Source organism: Pezoporus wallicus, unplaced genomic scaffold, assembly GCF_028554395.1.
Source record: "Pezoporus wallicus isolate ANWC-B61680 ecotype Strahan unplaced genomic scaffold, APGP_CSIRO_Pwel_v1 contig_7820, whole genome shotgun sequence".
In the NCBI taxonomy this organism is placed as follows: domain Eukaryota; kingdom Metazoa; phylum Chordata; class Aves; order Psittaciformes; family Psittacidae; genus Pezoporus; species Pezoporus wallicus.
In genome coordinates this window covers 936,703-963,862 of record NW_026641900.1, presented here as the reverse complement: position 1 = coordinate 963,862, position 27,160 = coordinate 936,703, and the positions used below count along the sequence as shown (strand labels likewise).

General features: G+C 42.6%; 2 protein-coding genes across 2 annotated transcripts; one reads left to right on the top strand and one right to left on the bottom strand.

Annotated features, from left to right (window-relative positions):
* Nucleotides 1-828: 828 nt before the first annotated feature.
* Nucleotides 829-13,681, bottom strand: KBTBD2 (kelch repeat and BTB domain containing 2). The gene is made up of 4 exons (XM_057425771.1): nt 13,634-13,681; nt 6,601-7,115; nt 3,965-4,130; nt 829-3,547 (listed from the first exon to the last, which is right to left on the bottom strand). Exons 2-4 carry the CDS (start codon nt 6,768-6,770, stop codon nt 2,012-2,014), a joined length of 1,872 nt encoding a protein of 623 aa, XP_057281754.1. The 5' UTR covers nt 6,771-7,115; nt 13,634-13,681; the 3' UTR covers nt 829-2,011.
* Nucleotides 13,682-17,351: 3,670 nt separating this feature from the next.
* Nucleotides 17,352-24,757, top strand: LOC130608096 (uncharacterized). Its single transcript, XM_057425750.1, has 5 exons — nt 17,352-17,522; nt 18,235-20,175; nt 21,134-21,259; nt 23,359-23,478; nt 24,655-24,757. Exons 1-5 carry the CDS (start codon nt 17,375-17,377, stop codon nt 24,690-24,692), a joined length of 2,373 nt encoding a protein of 790 aa, XP_057281733.1. The 5' UTR covers nt 17,352-17,374; the 3' UTR covers nt 24,693-24,757.
* The last annotated feature ends 2,403 nt before the right edge of the window (nt 24,758-27,160 follow it).

The following is a 27,160-nucleotide window of genomic DNA, read 5'->3' as shown; positions in this document are numbered from 1 at the left end:
CATCTCCAAGCACCTGGGCTTGTCCTGAAGCCTCCTGCAGCATGATACAGTGGGCAGAAGGGAGCAGCCCCTTCAGACCAGCATTCCCAGAGACACCACTCACAGTTTTGCCCAAGGTATGCAATTTTCTAAATCCCATTCTAAAGCAGTGTCACTGGTTTTCCTTTATTGTACACTCCCCTGAGTGGGCTTGCAACTGGAGGTGCCAGGCTACATGCCAGCAATAGGAACAGCTCTACCAGCAGCTTGCCCATTTCTCTTCTGTTGGACCAGTCATTATTCTGGCTCCCATAAATTCCTGCAATAGCACAAAATCCTAAAGCATTAAGAGTTTTATATAAGGCAGCTTTCTTACCTGAAGTCCCTTTCCCACTCAAAGCCTTAAACAAAGCTTTGTAAATCCATGTAGGTGCTGTAACTCTATTTGTGGAATAAGGAACAGAATCAAAAGAAAGCCAATGGCAGTCTGGTTGATGGAGTGGGTAAACTTGTTCTTGGTATTAACGACTGAAAACAAGTCTCCCATCTTCTGAGCTTGCAGAAAAGATCCCTCATCACCTCCTTAATGCCCACTCACCACTTTCAGTTGAGCAGGACCTGTCCCATGACTGGAGAAGTGCTGACAGATCAAAATCATAGCAGGGGATTCTAGTTCTATATAATCCTTAGTTCAACTTAGATTCCCCTTTCAGTGATTAGTAAGTACAGTCAACTCCTGTGCTTCTCTCCAGACTTCTCACAGCTCAACTACTGCCAGTTGCCTTCAACAAACTACTCTATGCATAGTAACTCTACGTCCTTGAAGCAGAAAGCACACTTCAACTCAAGTTGGATTCAGTCTTTTTTAATAAATTAATGTCATTCAAAATACAGTGCCAGAACATGATGCAGCTGAACATGCTAGTAAGGTTTGTCATGAAGCACCTGTGTTCATGTTAGATTGGCGGCGCCCCGCTACTGCTAGTGGTTCCTGGGATTAATGCCAGAGCAGCACTAGTCATCTGCTCTCCTGCACGCAGAGCACAGGATATTCCTGAAGTTTGCTCCCCTCCCTCCCCCGAGTAAAAAACCTGATAGCTAAGGGATATCTATACACAATCACACTACAGTAATGCTTGTTATTAAATTAACAGAAAATAAAGACCTGGTTAATCCACACTAAATCTTTGTTTTACAATGGAAAAATACATCAGCAGCAGGAAGTAATATACACGAGCCAATGGTACTGTAACACAGAGCATGGAGGCATTTTGTGATCAAAGCTCCACGCAGACCCGCACTATGAGGGCTGGCAAGTCCTACTCCCAAGCCCAGCAACTAAAGTCCACACCTGGTAATCTACCAGCTGCTTGGAAGACCTGTATTCTAAATAGACAGGTATAAGTTAGTGAAAATAGGATACATGCACCTAACAATACAGCTTGACTGAACCTGCAGTCATTGTGCCCTGCATGTTACCATACAATGGAAGATCTACCCTTCCTACCACAGGTAGATCCATGGGATTTGTTTCTTTTTCTTTTAATGGCATTACTATACCAACATGGATATTAGTATTAAGTAAGTGCAGCACAGTCCTTGAGTTGGGCTGCGCTGACAGATAACTAGCACTTAAGCAGAATATCTAGAAGTAGTTCAAATGTAACTAGAAGATACTTTCAGAAGAGTTGTGACATCATCCTAGAAACAGAAACTACTTTTTTTTCTGAAGCTAATTTTCCTGAACTGAGACTTCATAGAACTAGAAATTAATTCTTTAGACAAGTCAGATGCTTAAGCTTATGATATACATATACGTTTCTCAATTATCAGATAATAGTATTTCAGATTATGGAAGCCTATCTGCTCATTTCATTGATTCATACTGAATGGCAGCAAGGGTTAGGGGAGGGCATAAAAATACATCCTGGGGAAAGCAGAGTCTGACACTTCATTTTCCAGACCTGCTCTTTCACAACTATTTATTTCAACCTAACTGAGTACAGTATCAGTTGCTCAGTCTGATCAGGAGCTATACAGGTGGCAGAGTAACCATCTCCCCATCCAGCTCAAATTCATCAACTCCATCTGGTGAGAAAAGATAGGTTGGAGGTTTCCATGGGGACTCTTCAAGGCAGGATGGATAGAGCTTTCCTACAGTGCACCGGAAGTCCTTCCCCAGGTCCCAAAGCACACGTTCTGATATGTGCTGCCTTAGAAACCAGCGGTCAAGTTCCAGGTCATACTGGTAGGTGGCATACTTGGCTCTCTCGTTCATGTGGGTTTCTCGTATAAAGACACATAAGGAATTGGAGATGACAACAGCTCTGATGCAGGGGTCAGAGTACCGCTTGGCAGGGATATTGGCTGCCATCCTCCATTCGTTTTTATTCACATCATAGATTTCCACAGTTACAGAAGACCCATCTACAGTACTGCTGGGGAGCCTTATACCAGAATTGCTGGCAATATGCAGTCCTCCAATATAGAATATTTTGTCACCAAAAGCAGCAGCTGAAGCAAAACACCTACTTGTTTGGCGCATAGCCATTTCGACCCAAGCATCTGACCTGGGGAAATAGCAGTACATCAGGTTGTATGCCATGACATAAATGCAGTTGTGAACTGCTACTGCTGTGCTCCACTGCCACGCACAAGGCAACGGGCTCACCATGGTCCACTCGTCTTTCTCGGTGTCGTATCTCTCCACAGTTCTCCTGTTGAGCTCTCCACCGACACTATCTCCTCCGATTGCATAGATGTATCCTTCACAGCAGACCAGGCATGGCTTTATGCGAACAAAGAGCATTGGTGTCTTTGGAAACCAAGTGTTTTGCTGTGCATCAAACCAGTAAAAGCAATTGACAGTTCTGAAGGCAGCCTGGAGTTTGCTGCTTTTACTGTGATTGGTTTTTGTGTTTTTCAGAGGAACCTGCCCACCTGCTATGTAGATGTCATTATCAGGAGTTACAAGCGTCCCAACCTTATGCAAATCAGCAGGAGGGTTGCAGAGTTTGTAAACCTTTTCTGCCTGTGGGCTGTAACAGACAGAAGAATAAAGACTACCAGGGTTTTCAGCAGCAGCTTCAATGAATATCATCATCTCCTCTTTTGTCATACCGAGTCTGGGCTTGAAGAACTTGGGCATCGATTTGTAGAGTCCTTGCACCACCACTGACTTATCATTAGGTGGCAAGCCTTGAAACCAGGCTCTCTGTGTCACTTCTGAAAGTGCATCAATCCGGATTTGGCTAAGAACAGAGGACAAGTACTGCGATCGCGACTCCGTGTTGTACTCCAGCCATAACATAGCAGCTTCCCGCACTGTCTCCTCCTTCTCCACATTTAAATTGTCACTGCTTAAAATATCTATCAGTAGATCATGCGACAGTTGCATGAAAGCCTCCTGGTGGTACACAGCAGTGAACTTGTGCTCTACCATTCTTTTAGCACTCTGCTTTAACTCCTCGCAGCTGAAGAGATCAGCAAAACTCAACAGACGCACACAATTCTCTGCATTAATCTTTTTGATTAAGTATTCTCTGCACCGCTGCAGCACATCATCCACCTGTAATGCACAGAAGAAATGAACTCAGTATTCCTGCGTACGGCCTGTTCCTTCACACACATAAAGTACCTGCATTTAATGCTGAACAGAGTTTAGGCCTCGAATACTTCACATACACAGAAATTCAGCAGTGATTTACTCAACTGCTTCATACAGATCAAGTACATCAATCACATGGTCACGTGTTTCGGAGAAACTACTCTTCTGTCAGAAGCACACTGTTTTACTTCCACCCTCCATAGGGACTGTGAAGCAAGGAGGGATGGGTACAGGACACCTATGTGGCAAGCAAGCACTGCCTATACTGGGCAAACTGAACATTTTGAAGTGACTACACAGAAAAGACTATTTAACAGGAAAGAACATGGTTCAGAGATAAGAAGCAGTTACTTCATACTCCAACTAAGACATCCCTACCTGTAAGAAGCAAGCAGTTTCGTACAGCTGCTCTACGGTGCTGTCGCTTATTGCCAAGTTACCCGTGTATGCGTAAGTGATTATGATTTGCAAAGTGGCTGCATCCACGTTCCTCAGGTGCACGTGTGTCTGTTTGCTTTCGCTCAGCCCGCTCATGAACATGGCTCTGAGGAGAAACACACACATTCAGACAAGGATCAACAGTGAGTAGGTACAGCCACCTTGAACAGTCACCTCTAAGGCTCCAGTGATTACACTCCAAAAGGGGAACAGTCTGTTTAGTATTTACCATCTAGTGTTTAAGATAAAGCATTTGCAGAGAACTTTCAGAAAGTACCATCAGTGCCTTCTGGAGAAACATTTTACACTTACAGAATCATAGACTGGTTAGGGTTGGAAAGGACATTAAGATCATCTAGTTCCAACACCCCAGTCATGGGCAGGGACACCTCACACTAAACCATGTCACCCAAGGCTCTGTCCTACCTGGCCTTGAACACTGTCAGGGATGGAGCATTCACAGCTTCCCTGGGCAACCTATTCCAGTGCCTCACCACCCTCACAGTAAAGAACTTCTTCATTGTATCTGATCTAAACTTCTCCTGTTTAAGTTTCAACCCATTACCCCCTGTCCTGTCACTACAGTTCCTAATGAAGAGTCCCTCCCCACCATCCTTATAGGCCCCCTTCAGATACTGGAAGGCTGCCAACTCTTTTGCATTAATCAGACAACTCTAATGATTTGGGAATCTTAACATTGGAATTTAAAACTTTTTCTGTTAGATGATGATGAGAAGGAAGAAATATCCTCCAAGAAAACACTGTTGAAGCACATACAGCTAGATTTTAGATTCTGAAACAGAAGCAGCAGATTCATATATTTATATGAGCTAAGTCATATAAAAGTGTGCTCCTCTAGGAGTAGGGAAAAGCCAGAGCAAGTACTAGTATTCTGTGAAGTATTTCTTATACACCAAAATGCTTTATACACCTATTGCCCATTCTGCTTTTTTAATTGCAACACAGTTAAGAACTAACTAGAGCCTAACAGTGTAAACCAAGTACTTGCTAATTTCTTAAAATAGGGGACATCAATTTTAAGAGCTTGATATTAATTCAGGTTTGGTCTTTGCAGTTGTATTAAAAACTCAGCTCAAGGCTCTTTATGTATTTGGGCCTTTTTAAGAACACAGGCATGAAAGAAACTAGCAGGGACTAGCTGCAGAGGTGAGGGAACCCAGGGGCACACTCCTTAAACAAAGCTATTCCAAAAAGCATCTTATACAGAGACAGTGCCATACTACTGTTCCCTCCTGCCTCATCCCCACCTCTCCATCTTCTAAGTTCCTTAACTAAGGGTAGCTTGTATCTTAGGAGGCACCACTGAGTGGCCAAGTCAGCATCAACTTGCCATGCAGGTAAACGAGACAGTACAAGTGCCAGCAGATTCCTCTTTGTAGAAAGTAACAGGTAGCTGTTAGAGACAGCAGCGTTCCAGCAGAGATGGAAGGTAAACTGGCTGCAGTCAGACACAATGGCTGCATCAACCAAGAGATGCTTTTCTGCTCTTCCCCCTCTCCCCAGAGCTTCCTTCAGGGCTATCAATTTTTCATAATAAGGCTAAATTTAGGAAGCTGAGCATCTTTTTTGTAAGCCAAAGTAGAGAAGAAAAACAGAACATGACAAAACCACAAGCTTGATACTTCTTTTAACGAGTGCCAAAACCTCATTCCATAAATAATAAACACACACATATGAATAAGAGATCTGACTACACAGTCTAATGCAGCACACTGTGGACTCGTGACAGCTTTCCAACCTTACGATTAGCCACCAACATTGAATCTGGCTCCATTTCCAGGGGCTATTATTTTATAGACTGTTGGAACTATGTCATCTGCACAAGGCCAACAGCAATAATCGTTATTATCTAGTTATCACACAATGCTTGCTGCTAAAAAAATACACCTTTTAATCTCAGCTGAGGCTGGTTGGTACAACACAAAACCCAGCAGCAACAAACACTTTTATGAAAGTAACAAATGAATCCTCAAATATTTCTATACAAGAAAGCAGACAATGTACAGAAAACAGTTTAGAAGTGTTCCGCATGGTGAGCCCATCTCATGAGAACCTTTCCTTGATGAAACAGGAAAGCAATGTCAGAACTGCATCAGGAAGGTAAAACATGGCTGGATGTCACCAAGACTAGTTTCAGGCTTCAAAATTCCTTCCAGGCAAGCACATTAATTATACTGTGTTCCCACAAAAAATGATTGATCACTACAGAACATTCACAGTGCCTCATCTTCTAGGACTTACTACGAAGATATCTGCAAAAAGTAGAAGCACTTAATGTATCTTGTTAATAAAAACTTCTTGATTAACTCCCTAAAAAAAGGAACCATCACAAGTATAACTGTTTCTTCCACTTACTGTAAAAACTACAGCACCTATCCAGACTAAGTCACAAGATGCTCTTTTGGTGTTGGCACCCAATGGTATTTATGATTTCAATTACTACACTGATGTTTAAAACGCTAACACGTTAATTGTAAGTCAATCAAGCAATTTTACACTCAAAAGCAGCTATCACAGATTGCCTAGAATTAACAGATCCCACTTTGAATGCTTACCTGAAATATGAGCTGCAAGTGGCAAGAACCATCTTATGGCAGGGAAATTCAGTGCCCTCAACAATCAATACTATGTCAGTGAGCAACTGCTGTTCATAGAAGAATTTTAACTGCTCCAGCAAGGATACAGCGTACTCTGTATTTATCTGCTTCTCGTCCTGGGTAGACATGACTGTATTCCATTAATATTTTCAGGACCAGAGAGAAAAGTCAAGATCTTTTCACCAGAGAAAGGTCAGTTGAATGTTTCTGAAGTAAGAGCAGGAAGTCTGTAGCCTTCAGAAGTGATACTGAGAAAAAAGGCAGTGTTATCTCAGACTGCTGAATCAATGCTTCAGACTGACCGACTCTTAGGTCATCATGCTTTGACTTGCTGTCACAACCTGGTCAAAAACTTTCAAGAGTGTCTGCAGGGCTCCTGGGGAGATCTGTGATGCAGCAAATGAATGAGCAAAAGCGAAATCTGAGGTAGGTTCCGTGGGACCATCTCTTGAACAACGGCTGCACTTGAGTCACTGAAAGAAGGAAAATAAAGTTAATTTACACATTAGCACTTACTCAAAACCCTTTCATAGTTACCTGTTAAAAACAGTTGTCTACAGCGTATTTCTAAATCAAATAATTCCAGCTTTAATTTTGCATTGTTTCACATTCCAAAAATCGAGCAATAACCAGGGTCACATTTGTCTAATGTATAAGACATCACTATCATCACAGTTCATGATGAATGGTGAATGCAGAAATACCCTACTTGAAAAATCATACTTGAAATTCCAGGCAAAAATACACCATTTGGCATAAGGCAAAGGCTGTAGGAATCCCTGCTGCCATATTGCAGATCTACTCATTCAACAGAGCCCTACCTCGAATACAATTCAAAGGCAACTGTCTTTTAACATTCACTCCCTTGAAACACATCTGCTTAATTAATGTCACTTCAGTAGCTACTAATTTAGTGTCACTGATCTTTCCCAGTGAAGAAATACACACAAGCAGGAACCTCAAACTCTTAATTTTCACTGGCTGTTTAACTGGAAACCAGTCAAAATAGTCAAACCCAATGCTCACTGGTCAAGTGAAGCAAGTTAATTAAGCATCCCAGATTGTTTTGGGTTGGAGGTATCTTAAAAAGCCTTAAAGCTCATCCAGTTCCAGCCCCCCTTCCATGGGCAGGGACACCTTCCACTAGAGCAGGTTGCTCCAAGCCCTGTCCAACCTGGCCTTGAACACTGCCAGGGATGGGGCAGCCACAGCTTCTCTGGGCACCCTGTGCCAGGGACTCACCACCCTCAAAGGAAAGAACTTCTGCCTAAGAGCTCATCTCAGTCTCCCCTCTGGCAGGTTAAAGCCATTCCCCTTGTCCAAAGCCCCTCTCCAGATTTCCTGTAGCCCCTTTAGACACTGGGAGCTGTTCTAAGGTCTCCCCTGAAGGAGCCTTCTCTTTTCGAGGCTGAACCAGCCAAGCTGCCTCAGTCTGCCTTCATAAGAAAAACCAGAAAAGGTATTAATATTCAGGGGAGGAGAGACTTACTTGCTATAACAACAGATATTTGCACAAGTCTTGCCTTCAGACCTCCAAGTTTCAGGAGCAGTTAACTGCTGGAGTCACTGACCCACATGTATATCAAGGACCTACAAATTACTGCTCATCTAAAGCAGTGACCTGCGTCAAGTCACACCTTTTCACCAAATAAGCATGCATGCTGTCTCTGCATCCATGACACTATCCTGGTTTATCTGGTAACAGCATAACATGCAACCTAATCCACTGACTGATTCTGCACTGAACTTTAAATGGCTATAAAGACACACAGACCTCCTAAGTGCATTAGGCCCACAGGAATAAATAGCTCATGGCTCTACTGGTATCCCGGGTCTCTCTACAGCATTGTTTTTCCTGGCTTAGGAGTAAAGCTATAAGAACAGTACAAGCTAGTGGATTAAGCTCTATTGAGGCAGAGCATCAGTACTACTAAGCTTTAGCAAAGGGAGTCATTGATATCCTGACTTCCTATTCTGATGTAATTTTAAAGGATATAAATCTTCAGGAATAGGAAGAAGGAGTAAAACTAATGTACACTGTTTTAGTCATCAGGTAATGGAACCAGTCAAGGATGCCATGGAGAAACTGACAGACACCTGCTAGCGAGATTAATGACTTTCGGCAGCATGTGGCTGAGGGTTGGTAACTGAAAAAGCAGACCTGTTCAACAGGAGACAAGCTGAAACTGTGACATTAATTACTATTAATAGCTGGAACATTTCAGCATGACCCTCAGGAGCAGAAAAGATTGAGGAGATGACAGGAGTCTTGTTGGAGAACATTTATGTGATGTGAACCACTGTGGAACTATGAATTCATGAAGCTGGAGTCCTTGGTTTACAGCTGATCCCAAACCATCTTGTTTCTGTGATGTGCCCGGAGAGGTAGATGCACATAGTAGGGACACACAACATACATGACTCCTGTTTTCCATATCCATACTGTGTTTTGCTGCCAGTGGCAAGCATTTGTTAATGAACAAAATTTTGTGTTTGTCATAAAGTCAGGAGTTGCATCCTATTCCCTTGTAACAGAACCATCCTCAATACTCCTGAAGAGAAAAATAAATACATCAAGGATCTGTGCACTTCTGGTTTAAAATTAGCCATCATTTATATTGACATTTGCCCAGGAGAAGTAAATCTGTTCAAAATATTTGGGTAAGTGGTGTAGGAGCACCATTTTGTGCTTGGAAAGACATCCAAGACCACTTACCTACCTCTCTCACGCCTCTCTGAAGAGTTCCACACAATTTTAAAGGAGATGGCTCTACTCACTTTGGAGGCAGTGGAAGAAGAATCAGCTTGTCCAAGGCCATAAACTTGCCAATGGAGAACTACAAGAAGGTCAGTCTTCCCCAGTCCCAACACAACATCTCTCACTGCACTGTTGTTGTCTGGCATGCAGCTCTTCATCTCACCCGACTGAAAAACTATCAATGTTAAAAGATGTCTACAGATGGACTACAACATCTTCTAGTTCTAGATACTACACAAGAGTGGACATGTTGGATTTATGCATGAGAAGACCTATGGCTGAAGTTAGCTTAATATCCTGAACTGAAATTCTAATAGAATAAAAATAATCCTTGAATACAAGTTCTATGAATAAGACTTTCCCCTCCAACAATGTCACCGAAACAACCATGTTGTCCTGGGTAACTTTCTGGTAGTCAGCTATGTAAAGCAGGACTGGCAGGTACCTGCTGGATGGCCACCACTGAACTGGACTTCAAACTAATCCCAGGGGATCCAAAGTAGCTCCCTATCAAGCAGAACATTAAGCAACAGCCTGATAACAGGGCTTGTTTTTAAGTAATTGCTTCTTTCAGCTTAAGTAATGAGGTGGCTTTTAACGCTTGTTCATGTACTTCAAATCTGAATGAGACCATTCCAAAAATTAGTCATCAAATGTTAATGAGTTCTGGGATAGGCTATTAATTGCCTTCCTTGAATCTGTTAATCTTCTGAGGTCAGGCAAAGACTGATAAACAGAGATACAAACTGCACTATGTACATGGAAGCGTTAACACTATATGTCAGTGTGTAACTATGGAGTAACTATGTGGACTATTTCCAATTTAATTAGTAAGGAAAGGTGTAATATATAATATTCTTCAACTGAACTCATTCAAAACAGAATTTGCTTTATTTTTTTTCCAGAATTAAATGAAGGACAAAACATAACTAGATATGCAGTATTTCGAGGGTGGAAAAAAAATAAATTCTTCTGAAAATCTCATTAAGAATTCTGCTAGATTAGATGTCTAGCTTCCAACAGAATTCTGGGATGTATGAAAGTGTCATAGGTTCCTATCTGCATCTCTGGCCATCTAAATCTCTCTCGAATTCTAACTTCATTAATTCTGATTCACACTTCAATAAACCTCTATGTTTGGAAGAAAAAAAACAAACACCACCAAAACTTACTTCCTCAGACATTCAACTCATTAAATCTACTTTTAACTAATTAAGAAAAGCTTTAAATACTACTTTTGTGCATTTTTAGTCAAATTCCTATTTCCATCCAGGGGCAGCTTCACAAGTAAATCACAAGTAAAAACACGTCTAAAGTGAGTCACTCACTATTTTTAACATAATAAAATGTCAGAATTAAGAGGCAACTGTAAGCCAAACTACACAAGCTCATGTGTGTAGAGAGGAATCCTCCCAGCTAGCAATGAAAGTATCGACCTCCGCATATGCCGAGTTACACATCAACATGATACAAAATTACTACACCAACTAATAGCACAGGGAATACGAGTACTAAGTGATTAAAATCAATTCTGTAAATCAATACACCTAGCCAACAGATCTCGGACAGGAAAGAAAGAAGAAAAAGGAGCTGGAAGTTCTAGATTCTTGAGTAATATATCAAATTGGCATCCTTGGCAGCAAAAAAAGAAACAGATAATTACTGAAGCAATCCCAAACTTGGAAGTTTTCCTCTCTTCTAAAGCCATCAAAGGTGTCTTTGATAGCACTGCAAGTCCAGAAACTTGAGGACATCAAAGAGATTCTAGTAAGGCAACAACATGAAATTTCAGAGGAATACAAGGAATGATTTATTCCTACAATGTTATAATCTTGAAAAGTACTGTTCACTTGGAAATTACTACTATTTTCCATACATATTATGCCTGGGAGGAAGGCTAGTTACAGCTCAGAGGTAGGTGAGCCTTCTGAAACTACGCAGAAGCTAGAGACAAGGAGTGTCAGACTATGCTAACAACATGTTTGGTCACAATGTACTCCTCATTACCAGTTTCTTTCCTGTTTTTCAGCTCCTAAAGGAAGTTATACACTAAAGGAAATACCTGCTCAGAAACAAAATTAGCACAAGATAAACCAACAGCTTCATTTGGCAAGTGGCCTTCTACCCTGAGCACAGGTAGTTTCCATCCCCAAGGGCATTTCTGTTTTGTGGAAAGACTTCACCTGTTTTGGAAAATTAAGCTCTGGAAAAAAGAAAGAAAAAAAAAGTGGGCCATGGATGTCTCCAGTAAGATCCAGCCAAGTCCCATCTGTAGCCAGAAAAGTGGGTTTTCTCTCCGTAGTACGTTAATGAAGCAAATCTGTTTAACAGTTTCAATTCCAGTTCACAATACATGTCACTTCCTGAAAAGTTCACTATATGTTGATGTTCAACTATAAATTCAAGTATTTCTACATTAAGAAATTAGATTAACAATTAATCCCAGATTGGTCTGGGTTCAAAGGGACCTTAAAGCTCATTCAGTTCCAATCTCCTGCCATGGGCAGGGACACCTTCCACCACAGCAGGTTGCTCCAAGCCCCGTCCAACCTGGCCTTGAACGCTGCCAGGGATGGGGTAGCCACAGCTTCTCTGAGCACCCTGTGCCAGTGCCTCAGCACCTCATAGGAGCTTAATTAAGCATGTTAGTTACTAAAAGGTAGAGTCTTATCATGGAGATCTTATTAATACATATACAATTTATTATCAAAGTGAAGTAGCCACTAAATTAAGGAAATCTTAGCATTTGCACCAATTCTGCTTCAAGATCACCTGACCAAGCTAAAAAAAGCCTGCCTCAAAAAAAGACCCAAACAACCACCTGCCCAAAATGTAGTAAAAATACTTCTAAATAAGCAGCAACATCCTTTCTTTTTCTTTGGTCTCTACTGGCAATATGCTAGTTAGACAGCACCAAGTATAATGGAACCCTTTTACTCCACATACAAAAATAATTGCGAAAGAGGTGTGACACCTATGCCCAGTTCATAGCAGTACATGATTTATACAGCTGAGTGCATTAAGGATAAAAAATTACCTGTTTCTCCTGGAACATTTATGAGAAACTGAACTAACTTCATCTTGTATTTTAACAATCTCCTGAATCATCTTAATAAAGCTCTCTTAGGTAAAGCCCAAAGTGAGCTCAAAACAGCACACAGACTTTCAGGTCCATACAGAAAGCAAAGCTGTGGCTTTGCAACAGAAGCTCTAAAACCACAGATGTTACCTACAATACAAAGCCATTTCTGTTCATAATTAATTTCAAAAGCAGGAGGTATCTATCCTGTTCATAACAGAAATAACAGTAAATAGTAAAAAAATCTTAGGCATATAGATAACCAACTTCAAAGTTAAACTACGCATATACTTAGTCCATAAAAGCTCTCTAAGACTTTTCTGGCTCTTCAAATGCACATCTGAAGCCCACCGTCAATTGCTGTAGGTACAAACACAATTAGATGTATCAGTAAGTAAAGACGGGCAGCAACGACAACAACCAGCAACACTTCTACAGTGCTGTTCTCCCACAGGGCTTCACTGTGTCTTCAAGCACCAACATAAAGCACCCAGGCTACAAACACCCCAGCCTGCTGAGGCGAAGAGGCCCTGAACACTGAAACCCCGCTGCCCGCCCCGTTACAGGCCTGAGTTCACAGCCCCTCCCGATTGCGGGGTGCAGCGACACGGGAGTAGAGACGATAACACACGTTTTCCCTCCTCCCGACACCCAGGCGTGCACGAGTCCCTCCGCCGCTGCAACTCCTTTCCTGCTTCCCTCGGAAGCTCCCCACCAGCACTAATGAAAGGGACACTTTCCTGCTCCGTGAAGAGCCGGCGTAGTCCCAGCGGCTCAGGCCCGGTCACACGGCCGGCAGCCCACTGCGCCGAGCTGCCCTCTTCTCCTCCCGCAGCCCTCCGGGAACCGGTCCTGGCCAAGAAGCGACCCCGCAGCTCCTCACTTCCTTCTCGGGGCGCCTCCGCCGCCGGTCTCAAGCAGCGCCCGGCGGGACACAGACCCGCAGGTCGCGGAGCGGGGAAGAGGAACCGCACCCAGGCCGAGGGTTGAGGAGTCCCAGCGCTGCCGCAGAGCCCCCCCCCCCCCGGGCCGCCCCGTCCGCCGCGGCCCAGCACCGCTCACGGCGAGGGGCGGCCTAGCCCCGCGCGGGAGACGGGAAACAGCGCCTCGGCCGCGGGAGAGTCACCGCCAACCACCCCCCACCGCGGACAAACCTCCGAGCGCCACTCGCGCCTCAGCGCCGCGCGGCGAGCCCGGGCCGGGGAAAGGGGCGAAGAACGACCCGGGGCCACCCGGGCGGCGGCAGCCGTTACGACGCGCCACCCGCCCGCGCTGCGCATGCTCACGGCGCGCGGCGAAGAGGGCGGGGGTACGGCGGGTGCCCGCGCAGCCGGGTCCGCCTCCGCTTCCGGGATTGCCCACACCGCACCGCCGCTTCCCACCGCATGGAGTGGGTGCTACCGGCGGGGCCGGAGCCGGTGGCTGCCGTCTCGGGCCGTGTCCCGCTCCCCCTGCCCCGAACGGGCCGTGAAGCACCAGGCAGACACCTCCTTCCACCTCAGAGAACAGGTTTAGACTGCTCCGAGAGCGGACCTGCAGCCCTATGGGGTGTGTGTGTGGGTGTGTGTGTGTGGAGACAGCGTTCTCACGGGAGAATGCATAATTGGTACATAAACTCTGAAAATCCTGAAGGATACAGCAAGGCCGTGAGAGGCCCAAGGGAGCTTAAGCAAGCAAGATAAGAAGAAGCTGGAATTCACTGAGTTATGAGAACTGTAGACTGCTGGCAAGCTTTCGAGGTCAAGTTCCCACACCTGTGCTTAACCAATTATATGCTAGTTGCAAAGGGTCTTCAAGACATGTATCCAATCATAATATGCCAAATCACTGTACGTGCATGTAAGAAATAGTATTTAAGGGGTTAAGGCTTTGTAATAAACGGCTTTTTGTCTGATCATATTGATCTCTGACCGAGTCCATATATTTTCTGCGGCAGGGGGGGTCCGCAGTAGCGCCCCTGGAGGAGCCTGAAGGGGAGATCCTGAGGGGAAGCGGCTCTTTAAAAGCCGGGGAGCCTTTCATTTGTTAATTTGTTAATTATCGCCCAGGGCAGTGCTGCAGTCACCGCCCTGGAAGTGTTCACACACCGTATAGATGAGGCCGTCAGTGACATGGGTTAGTAGTGGCCTTGGCAGTGCTAGGGAACGGTTGGACTGGATAGCTTAAAGGGCTTTTCCAACCTCCTTGATGCTGTGATTCCATTTGGATGCATCCACCAAGAGACAGAGACAGAACAAAACGGTAAAGCACAGGAATTTTCCAACCTGGAAACATGAACTGTTTCCAAGCACCCATTCCTCTTAGTTTTTCTCCAGTCGCATACCTTTGTGCATAGCACATTCATAGTGCTTTCCGCTGTCCCTCTGTCCCAAAACTGGTTTTCCGTCATTAACAGATGAGACATGGCAAAGTCGCCGCTCCAATTCTGATTGCCTGAGAGGAGCCAGGGCAGAAACAAATTAACACGTTTCATAAATGACAGGTGGCAGAGTGTACTGTGCTGGAGTGTGTCTCTTGCCCAGATGGAAAGAACATGATGTTTGTCAGCACACTTAACCACAGAAATACAGAATCAACCAGGTTGGAAAAGACCTTTAAGCTCATCCAGTCCAGCCCTTCCCCAGCACTGCCAAGGCCACCACTAACCTATGGCACTGAGGCCCTTGTCTACACGATGTGTGAACACTTCCAGGGATGGTGACTCCAGCACTGCCCTGGGCAGCCTGTTCCAATGCCTGAGCACCCTTTGGGGAAGGAATTGTTCCTCATCTCCATCTAAACCTCCCCTGGTGCAGCTTGAGGCCATTTCCTCTTGTCCTGTCCCTTGTTCCTTGGGAGCAGAGAGCAGCCCCCTCCTGGCTCCATCCTCCTGTTAGGTAGCTGTAGAGAGCAATAACATCCCCCCTGAGCCTTCTCTTCTCCAGACTGAACCCCCCAGGTCCCCATCACACTTGTGCTCCAGGCCCTGCACCAGCTCTGTTGCCCTTCTCTGGTCCCGCTCCAGCACCTCAATGTCTCTCTTGTAGTCAGGGGTCCAGAGCTGAACACAGGATTTGAGGTGTGGCCTCAGTGCAGGGGGGTGATCACTAGCCTGGGCCTGCTGCCATACTGCTGCTGGTACAGGCCAGGATGCTGGTGGCTTCTTGGCTGCCTGGGCACAAGCTGCTCATGTTCAGCTCTGTCAATCAGTACCTCCAGGTCCTTTTCCAATGGGCAGCTTTCCAGACACTCTTCCCCAAGCCTGTAGCATTGGATTGGTTGTTGTGACCCAGATACAAGACCCATGTTAGGATAGAAAAACGTCACTCCCTTTACTCAGTACTGAAAACTTCACAAATTTCAGAAACAAATCTAAACTTTTCCCTCATTACCTAACTTTCTTTTCCTAAAAAACAACAGTTTTAAGCCGAAGATTAGCAATATTCTGATTTGTTTCCTTAATGTAAATTCCAACATCACAAAAGGGAAACATTAGATTCATTTAGGGTTACAGCTTAAACACCCATGAGCCTTAGTTTCCTGTAAGCAGAAGAAACAGCTGAAAACTTTTACCATGATTCCTACCCTCTGTGCCTTGATTCGCTGTCCCGACATTGGTAGAAAAAGGCTCCTGCATCACTATTTAATGAGCCTCAGGTGGAAGGGGGAGTAGACAAGTAGTAGCTGCCTGCCATAAAGAGGGTGAGCTGAGGGTCTGGTTAGTTTCTTGCTGGGCTGTAAGCCATAGTAGTATGGATCTTAGTTTAGTAGGGGCTCTAATGGGGCATGAATAGCTTAGGTCTTGGAGGCTTAGGGTTTAGCTTGTTTGTGGTTTGGTTTTGGGGTTTTTTTTTTTTTCCTCTATTACTTGCTTTTTCTATGGCCAAAATAATTCTGGGGGTATTGGCCTAGGGGAGCTTGTAGGCATTTTGGTGCTTTCCGGAGCTGGTGGGTCATTCTAGATGGAAGCTGAAGAGGGCTCCAGTGTTCCTGGAAGCTTTCTGAAACTCTAGGCTGAACTGTGTGCTAACTTGTAGCAGGTCTTACATTCAGATTTCTTTCCTTGTGATTTTGAAATATTTAAGCTTTCTAAAGAGCTGAGCTGCTGTCTCTTTTTCCTGCTTAGTCACTAGATCTTTTGTGTTCTTTACTGATTTTTTTTTTTTTTTTATTACTCTTCCTGCTTGTATGCTATGTGTGACAGGATTGTATTATTTGCATGGTTTGGAGTAGACTGAATTTAGCATATTAGTTAACTGAGGAGATGTGTAAGCGTGGGAGGGAGCTCTCTCTTGTGAATTTTGTATGGCTTTGAGTGTCAGCTTATGCATAAATATATTTTTTGTTAAGAATTATCTAGTTTAAGTGTAGTGTCACTCAAATGTTTGGGTTATTGTGTTAGCTGACCTTCTTCTTGAGTATGTTATGAAGTGCATTTCCTGAATTAATAGAGCTCTTACAGTTGTCTCAAATGCAACACGTGTGTTAGCATTAGGAAGTGCTTTCTTCATAAAGCACTAAACTTCTGAGTGTGTGAAGTTTCCACTGAGTTTTTTGCTCAAAGCTAATTTTTACTTGGCTGGAATCCTACTTATATGTATATATAAGACTACACTAAACTTACTAGTTCTGTGGCTTTAAGATATGTTATAAAACTGGATTGAAGTACTACTTCTGAGAGCTGCCTATAAAAGCTTGCTTGACAAAAGAGAAGCTAAAATCTTTGACCTTGACAGTAATGCAAATTATTTACTTTGTTTAGAAGATAATTGCTTTTTCCTGGAAAATTCTGGTTTTGTTGGGCTGGGAGAGGAATATCTGCTGAATTCTGACAGAGCATCAAAAACATGAGGTCACACAGTTCTTTCAAGTGGTGAATTCTAAATATTTTTCTCTTTCAGTGTTTAAAAAAGAAAATGAATACTGCCTCAGCTTCAGAGAGTGGATCATATTCCACAAACCACGCAAGACCCTTTTTTTATGTACAGCCAACAGCACAACAGCCTTTTCCAAGTACATGGTACCTCAGTCATCCATACAGTCCATACTGTGTACCTGCTCCAGGTAAAGTGAATGAGAGCTGTCTGTGGTAGCTTTGCTTAAGAAGTTAATAATTGTTTCTCCACTTATTAAGTGGAGGAAACAAATGAGTATCTGCGTTAAGAAGCTTCTTGGGAGTTTATGGTAGTATTATTGCAATGTTTTAGTTACCAAAAATCTGATTTATGGAGTGTTAAGTGTGTAGCTTGTGTAAAGCATCTGCTTGTGGAGAATGGAAACTAAGCAGAATATTAAGTAATGGTTTTCCCACAGATACAGAGGTCTAGCATATGCCTAACAGTTAATGTGTGTGTACATATTTGAGTTACATACATATATTGTAGGCATGGATAAATATAAACTTAAAGATCCACATGGGAAGAATATTATTAAATACATCTTGTAAATGTGTGTATGTTGCCATCTATCTAGAGCTGTATTTTTCAAAGGCAATGCTATAACATAGTCCATAAAGTAGCAAAAAGGTATGGAAAGTTAACTGGTGTACATTCCAAGTTTTGTTTCAAGTGTAGCTCTCCAGATAAGTTGTTCCATAACAAGGAACCCTCTCTGCTTTTTTTGCACCAGATTTGCTTCCAAGTGTTGGTGGGGGAGTGTCTTTCTTACTTATGTTCTGATCTTGTAGATGTCCCTGTGTATGTGAGCAACTATTAATTGGAATGACTTATTTCAAGAAGATATATTTGTCTTTGCCTTTTTTATTTCCAATGCTTAGGCTTCCGAAGTGGACATCCGTATTTTCCATTTTATTCTGTTGCGCTCCATGAGTACCCTGGATTTCTTGTTCCACAGCAACCAGTTCATGCAAGAGTTAACAGAAGGCCTTATTTTAATGCTCCCCAACCTTCCCCTATGTTTTATCATGCAACAAGATTTAGACACTATAGTACCCCTGGGAAAAAGATGGAAACAAAAGAAACGCAGACTGATCCTAGACAGCCTGAAAACAAGCAAAAGAAGCATCAGGATATCCGTATGGAAACGAAAGGTTGTGATGCAGGAAATGCTGCCTGTGTTTCTTCTGGTATAGGTACAGAGACTGAAAGTACTTCGGAGAAACAAGATTCATCTGGATCTTCCATTGTGGTAGACAGAGAGTTTCATAACAAGAGCCCTTCCAGCTCTACACAGTATAGAAGTCTTCCTACTGGAAGCTATGCCTTTGAGAAGGAAGAAGTGAGGATAGAATATGGAAATGGCTCTCCAGCTATTCAACTGTGGAAGTCCTTTAAAGAAACTATCCCTTTGTATGATGTGTCAAGTGGTAAAGCAGTCCCAGAGAATATAGTGCAGCGTGACTTATTTTCTGTTAGCTCATGTGAAGGAATGATGTATAGCACCCCTGAAGGGGAGAAAATAGTAACAGGAGCTTCCTTAGATGAGAGAAAATCTGTTCTCCCCTCTAAACAGGGTGTTGAAACTATGCAAGAAAAAGATGTCCAAAAAAATGAAGTGAAGCTGGATGCAGAAAAGCAAGTGAGTGCAAGTCAAGGGGCAAAATCCCCCCCAGGTGAACCCATGGCAGTGCAAGTCACAGAGTTGTCAAGGTCTGTTAGCATAGATCAACCAGTGGTAAGACAGGATGTGGTAGTAGCTAAGAAACTGAGCTCTAAAAGACCTACAGGCTCAAAAACCTCTCAAGAAGAGCCCAGCTTTATTCAACAAGCAGGACTGCTTCCATCTAGCATGGAGGTTATGAGTGACTTGAGTTTCCAGCAGAAAAAGCTGAACCGAAGCCACAATGTGACCAGTGAAAGTCAAACTGATAGGAGTATTTGGTGTGACGAATCCATTGAGAAGTACATTCCTTCTAGCAGCTGGCTGGCTTGTGTGGACGCTATGGACACCAACTACACCTATGACATTTGTCTGCCACAAAGGAAGCGTCAAAGTGTACTCAGTCTTTCTTCTGATGACGTGTCCTCTAGAGAGGAAGGCTCATCAATTGACAATGCCCCGGTGTCTTATTTTGTCCCCGACTATGTGCTTCACAAAAGCATGTATGCTTTCCAGAAGGGTACAGAGGGCTTGGAGAAAGAGAAAATTAAAAGTGCCGGGTCCCTTAATGAAGATGAAGTGGTAGGAAGGGAGCAGATGAATAGCTTGCATGACCAAGATGTCAAAAACTCTTCAACCATGAAGACTAAAGAGGCTTCTAGTAAAGGTAGAAAGCTGGGAAACCTTCCTAGATCTTCTAGTCGGATGAAACTTGATTCTCTCAGGACAAAAGCAGCTAAGAGTTTGTCAGAAGTTGAGGACTCTGAAGAATACTCTGTGAGGGGAGAAGATGATGAAGAGGGAGAGGAAGAGGAGGATGAGTATGATGACTATGACATGGATGAAGTGGAATATTTTAATCAGGGAGCTACTCCATATGAAATCTTGATGCCTAGTACAGGAAGTTTCTACCAAGTTGGCCAGAGGGTGCTTTGGAAACCACCTAGACATGCTATACCAGCTCACTTAATCAGCTGGCCTGCTCAAGAGATGATAAAAACTAGGAATGGGCTTGGTGACAACACTGGTGTAGTTTACAAGCCAAAGGAGAGAGAACAAGATGGTGCATGCAGTGACTATGGGTATTATGGAAGAAAGATGCCTACAGCAAGAAAAGGAGGACTTGAACACCAGCGAGCACTACGGAAATTCTTGGGAGGTAAGAAAATGGCTGAGGACAAAGTGCTGCTGAATAGAACATGCAAGCCACCTAACTGCAGTTGCAAACTGTAGTTGGAGCCAGGGGGAAAGATTGGAGCAGAGCAGTAAATATTGCAGAATTAGGTTGGATTTTCTTGAGGCAGAAGAGGTTTGCTACTATCTTTTGCCAATTGCAGGAAGATTCTGCATCTTCACAACCAGCAGAGGAATTCGCAGAAACTCTCCTTTGACTTAGTGTTGATCTACTTCACTTTCTGCCATTAGTGGCAATTTATTGATTTGAAAAGCTTATGGTTATTTGAACAGCACATTTACCATTGTTTAATAGTATCTTGGAAACCTGGCATTTAAATTTATACAAACAGCCTGAGTTCTCATCACATCCACAAATTAAGTGGATGAAACAGGATTAAATTCATTATCATCTGGTGGCCACACCCTGTGTAACTTCTCTGCAGAGAAGGAGTCAAACCATTGTTAGTTCACTGTAGCTGCTGCTCTCTTGCTGTTAGCAACAAAAGCTTTGCCTTATTTTAATCAAATCAGTGTGAAAGTGTAAGTTTGACCTGGAAACAAGCATGTTATTAGTCAAAGAAACTAGATTCATCTGAACTGAAAATGAGTGAAGTTATAACCAGTTATGAGCCCTGACTGATGTGGGAAATTCAGTGAGTGGCTGTTCTTTAGTCCAGCCTTGTATTGTGACAGGCATCCAAAACAGGGTGATCTACTTTTAATGACAGTCTTGGTGTTCTTGAACTTTATCTTCTTTGTACAAAATCTGTAACTTAAAACAGTTTGTAACATGTCAAGTGTGGTCCCTAGAAAGCCATGAGGTTTTTCAAATAGCCACTTACTATTAGATTCAGTAGCTAGCTTTGCCTTCTGACCTGTGGCTTGAACAGTATAATAACATTAGCAAAACTAAATACTAACTTAATTCTTTCCTTAATTAGGAAGGCTGTTCAGGGAGAACATGGGGATACCACCTGAAGAGTATTGGATTAGAAGTGGTGCTAAACCCAAATTTACCAGCCAAATACCTGGTAGTCTCTTACCCCCAGCCAGGAGCAAAGAACAAGGTACAACTTATTTGCTCAGTATGTTTCTGTTCTTAAGGAACATTCAAAAGGATCTGATACAAAACAGAAAGCTTATGGTATTTGAACAAGGCTTGAGGATAAAACTAATGCTTGTCACTCTGATTTTGATGAAATACCTGTCAGTGCATTTTGGGGTATATTTATATCCTTCTCAAACTGAAACATGTGAGTAAGGGGGCATTCTAGCTACTTACCTTGTTTTAAAGGTACCAGGGGAAATCAAAGCATCAAATGCTTTGTGGCCAAGCAAAGCCTTTATTTGTGCAGACCTCCTACTTCCATAAACTGTAGTATTGATTTTTCATCTGGATAATGCTTAAATGCATGTGCAATGATAGTTCCTGATCTTGATGAGTAGAACATAGGAGTCATGTGTGATAGCTACATAGGCCAGTGCTTAGAAACTAGCATGGACCACAGTTACCTTGCTACTGCTAAAGGGTGTCTGAGTGCAAATCATCTTGATGTGGCTAAGGGAAAGGTGAGCAAATCATAGTCAGGGTTGGAAACGACCTTAAGATCATCAAGTTCCAACCCCACTGCCATGGGCAGGGACACCTCCCACTAAACCATGTCACCCAAGGCTCTGTCCAGCCTGGCCTTGAACACCACCAGGGATGGAGCATTCACAACTTCCCTGGGCATCCCATTCCAGTGCTTCACCACCCTTACAGTAAAGAACTTCTTCCTTATATCCAATCTAAACTTCCCCTGTTTAAGTTTTAACCCATTACTCCTTGTCCTATCACTACAGTTAATGGGTTACTTCAACAAAACTAAGGTTAGCTAGTTTCTATGTCTTTTTCCTCTGAAGAAGAATGTTTTGCCTTTACAGTTAAGGTTTACTTGGAGTGCAACTCTGTTTCTAAATGCTCTTCAAGGATGTTTCTTATGGTAAATGGTTTGGAAGAAGTGTAGAATTTGCTGTAATCTGGGTATTACTACTATCCTGGCTTGTGTGCTTTCAAAGTATCGCAGGATCAGTCTACCAGGTAACAGTGTGATGTCATTTTCAGGACAGACTGACTTGCTTCTATTCAGTGATAACATCTATCAGGTTCCCCATATCAACAGCCCAGTGAATTATTCTCCAGAGTGTGTTCCTTGATTCTCTCTCCATGTTGCTTTCGTGCTTGAGCATGTTGGGATTTGAGATTTGCCTCCTGAGTTGGATGCTTTGTCCTATCTGTTATCAGATTTGAAATTGTTGTGGGTTGGTTATGCTAGCCTGCTCTGTAAAAGTTGAAAACCTCTTCCTTTATCAATACTGTTCTTGGCTCCTTGCTACAGTTCATAAAAATCATAAAATAGTTCTAAAATTTTGTTTAACTTTCAGCATGTCTCTTCTGTCTCTTCCAAGTTATAGATGGTATGGCATGCTAAGGGTGTTTGTTACTCCCTGCTTTTTCCTCTTCCTTTTCCAGCTTATAGTTTGGAGAAGCTAGCACCTTCAATGCTAGGAGGAAGGAATAGGTTTCTTAAGGCTGTCCATGCCGATGGATGCCTCAGAAGTGCTAGTAAAATCACATCCTTTTTAAAATCTTGCTTATCTTAAGACTGGTTTCTTCATATTAATCTTAAATGTAAGTGCCCTCCAAGTAAAGGGGTTTGGCTAAACAAAGTATGTTGCTTTAGCAGTAATATCATATGCTAAATTTGACTTCTTGAACTGTGTACCTGTGGTGCATAACTTAACAGGTCTGAAGAACTGAGCATTTTTGAGACGGTGGCAAGTCTGGTCACTTGGACAGCCATCAAGTAGTCTTGAACACTTAAAGTGAACTAGAATAGAATTATCCAACTTTCACTGTTTTTGTTTTTTTTTTTGCCACACTAACATCTGTCCAAGTTACACCCCAAAATGCAATGCATCCAGAGTTATGGTTAGTGATTTAATATTGTAGATGCAGAGGACTGGTGCTTGACATAAGCAGGGTCAGTTTTGTCTGCCACTAAAATGGGCACATAGTGCTCCTCTTTCTCCCATCCCACTAGAGACCAGTCGGGGGAAGTCAAGCTTCTATTTGCTTTTAAACTATGCTTTGGAGAAATAACATCGGTTGTATCTTGCTATGTAGGGTACCCACCTTTGGCTAAACTAAAGAAGAAAAGAATAGGCAAGCCACCTTCAAAACGCAGAGACACAAGATCTGAGGTGGAAGAAGCATGGGAGATGCCTAAAAGCAGTGTCCACAAAGGTTGGTATACAGTGACAAGCTACAACAGTGGCTGCTGTGAGATTTTTCTTCATTACTGTCTAATAATTAATGGTTTTGTTTGAACTGTAAGAATATCAGATTGTGAAATAATAGTAAATACATTGCTATTGTATGTGGGCAAGATGGAGGGGAGGGAAAGCAAGCTAAACTTTGAACATTGAATCACTTTGCTATGAAGACTGTTGTAGCTTTGACCAGGTTAGATTCCTTCCCCTTATTTAAGGGAAAGGAAGGAAAAAACCCACATACAAAACTCCAGTATTTTAGTCTAGTTGCTTTCTAGACTATTAAGTGTTGGGTCCTGTGTTGCTTTGCAGTAATGCTTTTCTTTAAGCTACTGGTCTGTCTCGGCAAAAATACTGTTACTTGAAACAACACAAATACATATGTATGGTTCTTAAGAACTTGAACTTTATGGAGTAGGAACTTTTAGCTACTTTGGAGGAAGCTGAGAAAGGTGATGGAGGGAAATGCCACATTGAGTAAGTTCAGTAACAAATAGACTCTCCCACAAGTGCACAAAAGTATAAGAAGGCTATACATTGAAAAGGGTTGGTATGTACAAGAAGCTAATTTAGGTGGATCAGAGTTCCTTCTGGATATGAGCAAGTTGGCATGGTAAAGCTAACCTGAATAGTCAGTCAGGAAACATAGGGGTTAAAGACAGTCTCTCTTATATTAAACAGATGACACTTTCATGTGTTTGCAAGGTTGGAAACCAAGTTGGACTGAAGCATCTTGCTACTCAAAATTGGCATCAGTTGGATTATTTGAACAGTGTTAAACCTTTAATTGCTGTTCCTCTTCAATAAAAGCATCTGGAAAATGTGCATCATTCCAAAATACTTTAGATTTGCCCCAGAACAGTTGGTGCTTCTTGGGTGCATTCAACAATGTAGTTGCAAGAGCACATTGAAAATACACAATGAATTTCATGAAGAACTCTTATCAATCTGTTATCTTGGGATATTCCGAAGTCAAGCACCATTCCTGCAGAATTTATCCTTGCTGGGAAGCTGAGCACATAGTTGTATCAGTGTGATCTCCAGTAGGACAAGGCAAACGCTGCTGTCTAGTCTGTCTTTAGAAGCAAATTGGCATGTGCTGGGAGGGAGAGTGCATCCCTTAATCTCTTCCTTTTTTTTTTTTCTGCAGGGCATGGATCAAGAAAGTCCCTCTCTAAGAGACGATAAATGCCAATATTGAGGCAGGACGGGAAACAAAGTTATGTTTTGCATAAATCCCAAACTCTATTCTTGTATATTTTGTAAGTTGCTGTGTACTCTTAGAGGATAAGTAGCAGCATTGTAAAGACTGAGGACATTTAAAATGGAGTTAAATACTTAACACTAAAAGCACCTTTTTACGCCTAGCACACCCACTATTTAATAAATTTAATAGAATTGCACTTTGAGGCTCCTTGTATTCCATCTATTACCTGGAAGCAAAACAGCTTGTTACAGGGGGGTGTGTGCATCAGTAGTATTAGCATTATTAGTCTTTACTGCTGTCCTGCTGTTGAGCTCTGCAGGGTTGTGGAGCCTGTCAATGTCATCTTGTACTCGGCTTGTCTGTATGGTGTGGCTTTAAATAGCAAATTCTCTTCCATCAGCTGGGTTTTTGGTTGGATTTGTTTTTGTTGTAAAAGTATAGAGCTAAAACTGGATCAGGTTAAGTACTGACTTGAGGTTTCAGGCAGCCTCTCAGATCTTAACTCTCTTCAAGTGCATGACTGAAGAATAAAACTGAAACACTGTGGTGATGGGATGCTTCCCCCTCCTCCCCTTGTTTTTCTTTGGAGACTTTTGAGTCCCCCATGGAGGCTCTGACCTGGAGAGGTGAACTAGGAGTTTTTACAACAGCACTGTACCCTGTCCCTTGACTTCTTACTGATATCTGTTACTGTTGATACTGTCCTTGGCAGCCTGCTACAGGAAAATCATCTATAGAATGAAGATGATAAAACTAGTGATCTTCTGAATAATGGAAATAGACTGATCTAGATGAGGTGGATAGCTCAGAAGTGGCTGTTTTTATGTGGAAGTATTGAGCTTTCCCTGCCCAACTGATCCTTGATCTACTATTTTTAATAGCACTTGCTTACTTGTTTTAACAAGCTTTTAGAATTATATCCTTCACCCCAAGCTGTTAGTGAAAGGATCTACTTTAACACTATGATCCAAGTCTTTATTTCCTCTGTACCCTAAGCACTTCAAGAAAATAAGGAGTATAGATTTTGATTTGGCTTTTGTGATGCATAAAGCCTGTGTTACATCAGAATCTCAAAGAATAAAATGAGGGAGGGAATTACTTCCAGCATGGAGCTTTTTAATAGTTTGGAAAATATAGGACTGCTGCTCTTGAACATCTAATACAGGAATGTCCTGCTTTTAGAGGAGGAAAGACGTTATTCTGACGGGGAGGATCAGTGGTAGAATCTCTTGAAGATTGTTCTTAGGTAAGACTGACTTCTTTTCCCCTGAACTTGAGCATAGCCTTGGCATTGAATACTAAGCCAGTTCTGCTGACAGACTTATCAGGTAAGCAGCAAGACACAGTTAAAGGAATATTCATGACTATCACAGTTAGATGGCACTCTGTTAATAGCTAATACTTCACAGGTACTCCCAAGATCATCCTAATGATCCTTTCATAGGTCTTGCAGTAGTCAATGTATTTCCTACCCACACAAAAGAAACAATTTAGGCTCTGGTGATGCCAGCTCCCACGAAGATGTGAGGGAGTAGCAGTAGGAGTGTTTAGACAGCTCTTTGTCTGAAAACAAATGCTATTTTAAAATAATTCCTCAGTCTTGTAGCATACCCATCCTATGTATCCATACCAATGCTTTAAGTAGTAGGCATAAATGTGCAAGTGCTCCAAAAATACTTCTTGGATCGTTTTATATGTGGTGTATTCTACTCTGACAGTACTAGTTGTATGACCTCAAAACTAAATCTTCTACTTGGCTTTTTTTTCCACTCAGCAGCATGATTTGTGGACTGCATCTTAAGTCAACTGGTTTACAGCTATATTTAATATTCCGGTGGGTAAAATAGCCATGCTTTTAGGCAAGTTGTGAAGTACAGACTGTGTTTTATGAGACTGTGAGTTGGAAGTCCAGGCTGCTTTTATTCGGGCAGGTAATCAGCCACAGGGATTTCTGAGATTTAACTTTACAGGTGCACATACGTGGCACACTTTTGTTTTCAGTGAGGCTGGACTTTTCTGTGCTGGCAGCATTGACCTTGCAACTGGGGCAAGTACAGCTCTGCCCTTGAAGCTTTCGCATGCTTCCTGCAGCACCTCTGAAGAGCAGCTGAAGAATCTATTTGCTGTTTGGCACACCAGTAACAAGCGGTAGAGGCTGGGGGATTGGTTTGAGCAGACTGACTGTCTGCGGCTCAGAATTTGACTCCTTATTTGTAGCTGACTAAAACCTCTGTCACAAAGCGGGTGTGCTGCAGTCACTGAAGTGGAGCCAGTGGCTTATGCTGGCTTGCCACGTTTTAACTCTATGTTCCAAGTGTCAATTTGGTAGCACCCGGATGGCATAAAGCTTTCCCTTTTACAATGTCCTGTCTTCTGCCTTATGTTGGAAAAAAATTAATTGCAGGTCTCCCCATGAAAATCAAACTCTGGAAGACCAGAGTCAATGGCA